Source organism: Aegilops tauschii, chromosome 5 (genome assembly GCF_002575655.3).
Source record: "Aegilops tauschii subsp. strangulata cultivar AL8/78 chromosome 5, Aet v6.0, whole genome shotgun sequence".
Taxonomy (NCBI): domain Eukaryota; kingdom Viridiplantae; phylum Streptophyta; class Magnoliopsida; order Poales; family Poaceae; genus Aegilops; species Aegilops tauschii.
The window spans coordinates 39,935,713-39,944,774 of NC_053039.3; the positions used below are offsets into that span (position 1 = coordinate 39,935,713).

General features: G+C 44.0%; 1 protein-coding gene and 1 long non-coding RNA gene across 2 annotated transcripts; both read right to left on the reverse strand.

Annotated features, from left to right (window-relative positions):
* Positions 1 to 1,217: 1,217 nt before the first annotated feature.
* LOC109774402 (uncharacterized) lies at positions 1,218 to 6,388 on the reverse strand. The gene is made up of 6 exons (XM_020333117.1): positions 6,316 to 6,388; positions 6,102 to 6,221; positions 5,959 to 6,003; positions 5,005 to 5,073; positions 3,924 to 4,919; positions 1,218 to 3,835 (listed from the first exon to the last, which is right to left on the reverse strand). The coding sequence occupies exons 1-6, from the start codon at positions 6,386 to 6,388 to the stop codon at positions 1,218 to 1,220; spliced, it is 3,921 nt and encodes a 1,306-aa protein (XP_020188706.1).
* Positions 6,389 to 6,630: 242 nt separating this feature from the next.
* Positions 6,631 to 7,770, reverse strand: LOC120963819 (uncharacterized). Its single transcript, XR_005755523.3, has 2 exons — positions 7,491 to 7,770; positions 6,631 to 6,978 (listed from the first exon to the last, which is right to left on the reverse strand). It is a non-coding gene; the product is annotated as an uncharacterized lncRNA (long non-coding RNA).
* Positions 7,771 to 9,062: the final 1,292 nt, after the last annotated feature.

A 9,062-nucleotide genomic window follows, 5' to 3' on the forward strand; every position in this document is an offset into this window, starting at 1 on the left:
TCATCATCATTTCAGCAGCTACCTTGGAAAGTATATACATCAACTACATTGAAAATATTATGCATGATTTTACATATCAGAAAAGAGTGAAGAGAAATAAAATATCGAATTAGTGAGATGTCAAGAAGCTTGCAGGTAGGTGATTTGCTTGGACATGAACCATCTTCCTCTACTCGAGATAAAACATATCAAAAGACAAGCAGAATTTTCACTTCAGCTCTGGTATTCATGCACTCAAGAATTTATACTTAGGTACACTGGTCCGGTTTCTCTCAGTAACACATGATAACAAGATGCAAGTTATTAACACAGATGACTCCAGGACAGAGGTGACCTGCACAAAATAAATCTCAGATAAATTAAAAACTATTTCATTATCTAATTTTATTGTGAAATAAAAATATTGCCATACGTAATAAAATGATAGAGTGGAAATATAACTGCCAAATTTCTCACCTATGATGTAAGGATCTCTTTATAGACGATGTTCTTCGTGTACGTACCAACAGGATAATCGCAGCTCTCGTTTTTGCTGCAAGTTGAACTCTTCTTTTTGCTGTCATCTGAGTTTCTTTTCTTATTACCAGGATCAGGGACGGCAAGAATCTTGACATTCTTTCTAGCGGTGGATCTAGATAGTGCAACATACAACTGCCCGTGAGAGAACACTGGCTCGGGCAAGTAAATACCGACATTCGGGATAGTTTGCCCTTGTGCCTTGTTAACCGTCATGGCGAAGCTGAGCCTTATTGGAAATTGCTTCCTCTTGAACTGAAAAGGAAACATCTCATCATCAGAGGGGCAAAGGGGAATCCTTGGCAAGAAGATCCTTTTTCCAGCATGTTGGCCAAGGACAATTTCTGCATCGATGACATTCCTTTGGAATCCTCGAACCACCAGCCTCGTGCCATTGCAAAGTCCGTTCGCGGGGTCAATGTTCCTGAGCAATATGACAGGGCAGTTAATCTTGAGCTTCAACACATGCGGGGGCAGCCCATTAGGGGTCAATGTGTTAAGGAATTCAGGAGGATAGTAGTTATGAGGGTCGTCAACCGCACAATCAAAACTATGGTACACCATCTCATCTCCTTAGAATCGACTGATCATCTTCAAATTAATCCTATCCACACAATCATTCCGTGTCGACAAGATTGCTCTGGAGGTGATGTAGTCTGGGTCTGACGTGTTAGCATCGAGGCTAGGAAAAGTATTGTCTATCAGTGTATCAAGGTCAGTGTCCTTCCCAGTTCTTGACACACATATCTCGTCTGGAAGGCGACCTCGCCATCTCGATTTGTCTCCTCCTTACCATCACCAATGTGCAATAGATATTCTGCAAACCATGGGTCACTATGTGCCCTCATATTGCGTACCAACTTAAGGTGACGCATGGAATCCCAAAGGTAAGACCTACGCAGCGATGAATTAATTATCTGAGCCCTAGACCCCTTACGGACAACAGGGAGGACCTGTCTGAAATCTCCACCGAACACAACTGTCTTTCCTCCGAACGGCAGGTCTGGTCGGCTCATCACGTCGCGCATACTGTTGTCCAACGCCTCCACTGCCTGCCTCTTTGTCATGGAAGCCTCATCCCAAATAATGAGAGAAGCTGACTGTAGGAGCTTTGCAGTCCCGCTCTGTTTTGTAAAGCTACAAAACCCACCATCATCAATGCCTAACGGTATCTTGAACCGTGAATGAGTTGTTCTCCCTCCTGGCATTATGGAAGCAGCAACACCGGACGTAGCTGTCGCTATAGCAATTTTTTTCTGCCCACGTACCACTGCGAGTAGTGCTCTGTACAAAAAAGTCTTTCCGGTGCCTCCAGGCCCATCCACAAAGAAGACACCACCCTCATCACGATCAATAGCAGACATAATTTCATCGTATGCGGCCCTCTGATCTGAATTAAGTGAATCTGATAGATATGTGTCCTCAACATTGAGCTCTATGGTGGATTCCTCGAAGATCTCCCTTGTCACACCGATGGAAGTGTCATATTCTTCCTGGATATCGGGAAGAGGGAATGACTCTATCTCCTTGCCCATTGATTGTAGCATATTCCTGATATCTATTAGAACCAATTGCTCAACTGCAACTTTGGATGGATTGCTACGACGATAGTCCTCTGACATTGCATCCAGGTGCTTCTCCCAGAGTCCGCGCACATCGCTTGGCTCACAAAAAACCAGTATTGTTGCAAAGAGCCTCCGTAGAGATGATGGCATCTCATATAATGTGGATTCAGTGAGGGACTCATCCAGTGTGTTGTCTCCTTCGATCAATCCCCTTCTCTCGGCAGCTTCATGAAAGGTTGGTAGGATCTCACCATTAACTGTCCTTAGGTCCTCATAAGAGGTGGCGTGAGTGACATGGTTTAGGAGGACCCGCAAGTAATAGCGTTCCCCCTCGGCAGGATGAGCGGACACAATTCTTCCAATTTGTCCACCTGTATCTCGTACCCTTTTTCTCCAATATTTATTATTCCGACTTGTCTGCCAGGTGTACCACTCGGGGAAGTCCCTGTACAAGATAGAACGAGCATCCTCATGTAACCTGTTTGCCTCAAAATACTCCGTAAGCATTGACTTCTCAACACCTTCACGGTTAACTACTCGTTCAATATTTTGGGCCGCTTGGAATGACACCATGTGCATGTTTGGCAAATGGAGTTGTAGCTGCTTCACGGGTGGCGAGTTCTTACTCAATTCAAATCCATATATCCTCCACAATGCTTCTGGAGGAGTCACCCACCTAGCGTCTCTATACTGTTTGATCTCATCTATGTCTCCATTTTTGTCAGCCTCACTTACAGCAATAGATGCTCGATCATGGCCCTTGTATATGTATTTGAACAAGTATTTAACGGCTTTTATGCTGCCGCATGCCTCAACATTGATGTGACAGTTGAAGTAGCGCAAGAGGTGTGGGTTGTATGGGACGACCCACCTATTATCTAGCCATTCCTTTCGAACCATTGCTTTACATCCGTCTTCACGTCGTCTGTATAGCGGGTAGGAATCCTTGCCTTGTAAGGTAGCCGCGTTGAAAGGCCGCGGATAGTGATTCTTGCAAGAAGGACGACCCTTTGTGCAAGGGCATTCAGGATTCAAAGCACCACAAGGTCCATGCATCATATGTTTCACGACCAACTTGTACAGTTCTGGGTACTTCTTCTTGTTGGGGAGTTCGGCTGAGATAAGGCGATCATACTGCTCGGGGCATGTGAGCTTGTATCGGCCCTCCATGATGAGCAGGAAGTGCGCATGAGGCAGGCCCCTCTTTTGGAACTCCACCACATACACATAAGCCCTCACCTTGCCCAAGATATCCTTTTTAAGTAGCTTATTTTTGAGTTCTTCCAACTTAGCCCTGAAAACACGAACGACGAGATCTGGACGATCTTGAGGTGTCTGGCCAGGGTAGAGCTCCTGCCTAATCTCATCCCAGTTTGGGTTGCATGTCATTGTGAGGAAGATGTCTGGCTTTCCATACCTCCTAACTAAGGCCATAGCATCCATGTAGCGACGCCTCATGTCTCGTGGACCACCGATGAATGACGTAGCTAGAACTGTGCGTTTTTCAACAGAATCTGCCCTACCCTCACCAGCATGTAAGCTATCCACCAAGCCTTGGTACAGGTCCGCCCTTATTTTATCTTGATGACCCCATATATAGTCCAACCGGGAGTTCTCAATCTTGATGTATGTGTCGACCGCGAACTGCTGAAAAAGACGCTTGCCAAAGAGGATCGGGTTGAATATCCCTGGACGCATCTGGAATTTGTAGCAGTAGTAGTCCCTCACAGATACACATAGCCTGCCTCCAGAAGCTGCATACAAAATTGAAAATCGATGGTGATGTTGATTGAGAGCACACCTCAAATGGACGGTGATGTAACAACTTATTGCAACACTAACCTTCATCGTCATCGGCGTTGTCACTGATTGAGGGATTGGAGGACCTATTGTTGTGGCCACGAGCTAGACGAGCTGCACGAGCTGCCATCATAGTTTCATAGGGCACACCTTCCTTCGGGATATCAGTATGCCACCCAAGTTCACCTCTAGGGAAGAAAAGAGGGTACGACAACGCATCATAGCATCCATGGTAGGACTTGATGCCATATATATCTCTATTCTTACCTTGCAGGATGACGCTATTTTCGAATTGTCTTCGACGTTCACTACCCTCCACCCACACAGCAGCTACCTCTGAAGTGGTCGGCGTGTTATATATTCTTTGATCCATCCGTTGGTCAAGGTTAAGTGTTATGTGATAGTCATCAACATCATCAACATGGCCCATACTCCGGAGGTGTTCAGAGTATGGGTTGCCATGAAGTATGTTGACCAATTGTGTGATTACTTCTTTGTCTTTCTGGCACTGCTCTTTACGGCAACTGCGATACCTGTGTTCTAAACTGGGGTCATCATCATAGAAGTAGAGCTCCAAGTGACTACGATCCAAACCATCTTGTTTGCCGAATGACCGTATGTTGTGGTACATTTGGCCATGGGCACGAAATGTATAGATAGGGTGCTTTGATATGTTGGTGGTATCACTATCAAGGTGACAATATAGTGAGGTGAATGAGAAGTGGCCGTTGAAAAACCTGATATTGTCACGAAAATGCCTGGAATCAGAGTCTGCACTTGTCCATAGCCTCATGAGCTCGAGTGGCGTATTTGGGTTGGCCAGTTTGATCTTCCCCTTCCGGCAGCAAAAACCCATGGACTCACGCTCGAACTTCTTTGCATAGCAGTGTTTGCAGTCCTCCACCGACTTCAGCTTGTGTGTGTTGGTTGGGAGTTTGCTATAAACCATATCGTAGGGATCTGGAACGTTTGAAATGGAAGTAGTGTCGTCGTCATCGTCAACATCCTCCATTTCAACATCCTCGTCGTTGTCCTCCTCTGAAATTGTGCAATGCACTGACAATATGAGTACAAAAACATGCATATGATATACACGAGACGTCATGAAACATGATTAAAATACCCATCCCAGCGAACATGTAGCCTTCCTCGTCTTCCGAGTCGTCCTCCAATATGACACCATCTCCATCACCTATCCCAAAATTATTTACGAGGCTAATGTCTCCAATAAATCATCGTGCATGAATTTAATAAAAAAAGCTTACCATCGTCATTGGCTCGTGAGTGTGTTGTATGTTCTTGCAACGCACAGGTAATTGGAGATGTATTCTCTATGAATACAACATAAAAGTATAATCAATATGATTATGAACGACTTATCTTATAATGTTCAAACAATTAAGAGAAAACATTACCATTATTGACAAGGACAGATTGTGCAGGAAGTTCAAAACCATTGACACCTTCCACCGTCATTGTTGGATGTTGATCTAACGATGCATTCACATCATTGTTGGGTGCTAGATGTATTTCGCTAGGCTCACACAATGGCGATGTACTTTCTATTAATAGAATATAAAATTTTCAGTGAATAATTCTAGAGAATGAGAATACCGAAGTTAAGAACATTACCATTGTTAATGACTCCCGATTGTGTTGGATGTTCAAACACATTTACGTCGTCTAGCGCAATCGACGTGTTTCCATCGATCGATGTGTGTCTATTCTTCCTACCACTTGCATGAAAAGCTTGGTTTCTACGATCCATCAAAGCTTGCCTTTCCCCGGGTGTCACATGTTTTCTCCGTGGCTCCATACTGACATCCATATCTGGTGTCTCCACACACGATATATCCTCAGAAGCGGACTGGATATAAATATATAGGGGAACCAGTGAGCTCGGGAATAGACCAATCACGTCTGACTACGGAGCCATCGGGACCAAATGAACTTGCATTTTTGCGAACTATCTTGGGGATGTAACATGGGTTCTCCATGGCCAAGGAATCTTGGTTGAGAGTGTTGCGCAAAGACGTGCGGCGAGCGCTCTTTGCATGTTTTTTCTCATGAGTCATACTGGCATACCGCTCCCTATCATTAGCACGTTTACTTTCCATTTTCTCTGTTGAAATTAAATAATAAGTATAACACCATAAGAGTACTGTTTGTGTGATGTCGGTTATTAGGGAACAATTATGATTTGTGTTGTGCAATTATTACCTGTCGAAGATTTTGTCTGCTGATAGGCTTCACGCTTACTTTCTAGCAGTGCATCTTTCTTGTTGTTATCCATGTGAGCATACCGTTCCCTATCATTAGCACGTGTATTGTTGACTTTCTCTGTTGAATCACATGAAAGTGGCAACATTTTCAGAGTGCTGGTTTGTTACATGCAACGAATGTACAATTTTGACTGGTCTGGCGCAAATTTTACCTGTCGATGATTTTGTTTTTTGATAGGCTTCACGTTGTCTTTTCAACAGTGCTTCTTTTTTATTGCTCTCCATGTTCGCATATCGTTCCCTATCTCGTTGCCTCCTTCGCTCTTTGGGATCTATGGGTTGTGGCTGAATATGGGACAACGGGACAACCCTGAACAAATTATCGAATGCTGATAGCCATTACAAATACTTTTTAACAGAGATTCCGTCGATTGTCATCACTGCCCACATTTAGCTGAGTATGCAAGGCAAGATGCATAGCAACCCCTGAGAACATACAAAACCTCCCGGATCTCTCGCAAAAATAATAAGGATACAAAACCTCGCATATATAGGAGATCTCCTGCCAACCAGACATAGAGTATATGGAACCAGCATACACATACATTCTCCATAGACTAAAAAACAGAAGTACGAACGATTGATGCACGACAATGAAATCCAGCCACACATGCATGTGTACAGGTAAGCCATGGCCGCCGGATTCTTAATCGTCCTGGCATCGTCTACTGTTTTGTCGTCTGTAGAGCAGTTTCGGTATCTTTTTCTCCGTCATCATTCACCAGAGCATGGCTGAAAGACTACAGTGCGGCGATGAGGACAGAGGAAGCTTCTTCTGTGTCCATTGTATCGTCATCTTCAGTTTCTGATTCATCCTGTGACAAAGTGTGATTTCAGTGCGAGCTCGGAATTGAAGTATAATATATTTATAGACAAAAAAACTGAGCAAGGCTACAGATTCTGATGATACTACATCAATTTAGAGCCTTACTGAGCAAGGCTACAGATTCTGATTCTCTCTGAAATTTGTGGCTCAGTACTAAATGGACATTTTAGAAGAAAATTCTGGAGAATATGTAGGTGCTAGCACGTTGCATAAGGTACTAACCTTACAGCTCGCACTTTAGCAAAGACCATAAATCATATAACCGCACAACTATGGTTCACAGAATTACAGAAATAATTGAGAAGAGCTTAAGCAATGGGGTTGAGAAGAGCAACGGAATTACAGAAGAAGAGCTTCAGAAGAGCTTCCAACCACGAAAGCAAAAAATGCAAACCTGAGTAGCCCTAAGAAGGGGCGAAAGATGTGAGCTACCTAAACAACCTTTACATCATATGCGTAGCTATATCAAACTCATAGGTAAAGTAGATATATGTATTGTACCGATATCTCTTCTCTGCACCTCAAGGCCGTCCTCCCGGTGATGCTGCGCCACGGCTGCCATTGCCTCCCTTACTGAGCAAGGCTACAGATTCTGATTCTCTCTGAAATTTGTGGCTCAGTACTAAATGGACATTTTAGAAGAAAATTCTGGAGAATATGTAGGTGCTAGCACGTTGCATAAGGTACTAACCTTACAGCTCGCACTTTAGCAAATACCACAAATCATATAACCGCACAACTATGGTTCACAGAATTACAGAAATGATTGAGAAGAGCTTAAGCGACGGGGTTGAGAAGAGCAACGGAATTACAGAAGAAGAGCTTCAGAAGAGCTTCCAACCACGAAAGCAAAAAAATGCAAACCTGAGTAGCCCTAAGAAGGGGCGAAAGAATAGGGGATCGCAACAGTTTTCGAGGGTATAGTATTCAATCCAAATTTATTGATTCGACACATGGGGAGCCAAAGAATATTCTCAAGTATTAGCAGTTGAGTTGTCAATTCAACCACACCTGGAAACTTAATATCTGCAGCAAAGTGTTTAGTAGCAAAGTAGTATGGAAGTAACGGTAACGGTAGCAAAAGTAATTTTTTTGGGTTTTGTAGTGATTGTAACAGTAGCAACGGAAAAGTAAATAAGCGGAGAACAATATGTGAAAAGCTCGTAGGCATTGGATCGGTGATGGAGAATTATGCCGGATGTGGTTCATCATGTAACAGTCATAACATAGGGTGACACAGAACTAGCTCCAATTCATCAATGCAATGTAGGCATGTATTCCGAATATAGACATACGTGCTTATGGAAAAGAACTTGCATGACATCTTTTGTCCTACCCTCCCGTGGCAGCGGGGTCCTAGCGGAAACTAAGGGATATTAAGGCCTCCTTTTAATAGAGTACCGGACCAAAGCATTAACACATAGTGAATACATGAACACCTCAAACTATGGTCATCACCAGGAGTGGTCCCAATTATTGTCACTTCGGAGTTGCCGGATCATAACACATAGTAGGTGACTATAGACTTGCAAGATAGGATCAAGAACTCACATATATTCATGAAAACATAATAGGTTCAGATCTGAAATCATGGCACTCGGGCCCTAGTGACAAGCATTAAGCATAACAAAGTCATAGCAACATCAATCTCAGAACATAGTGGATACTAGGGATCAAACCCTAACAAATCTAACTCGATTACATGATAAATCTCATCCAACCCATCACCGTCCAGCAAGCCTACGATGGAATTACTCACGCACGGCGATGAGCATCATGAAATTGGTGATGGAGGATGGTTGATGATGACGATGGCGACGGATTCCCCTCTCCGGAGCTCCGAACGGACTCCTGATCAGCCCTCCCGAGAGAGTTTAGGGCTTGGCGGCGGCTCCGTATCGTAAAACGCATTGAATCTTTGTCTCTGGTTTTTTCTCCCCGAACACGAATATATGGAGTTGGAGTTGAGGTCGGTGGAGCTCCAGGGGGTCCCACGAGGCAGGGGCGCGCCCCCCACCCTCGTGGAAAGGGTGTGGGCCCCCTGGCCTTGATTCTTTCGCCAGTATTTTTCAT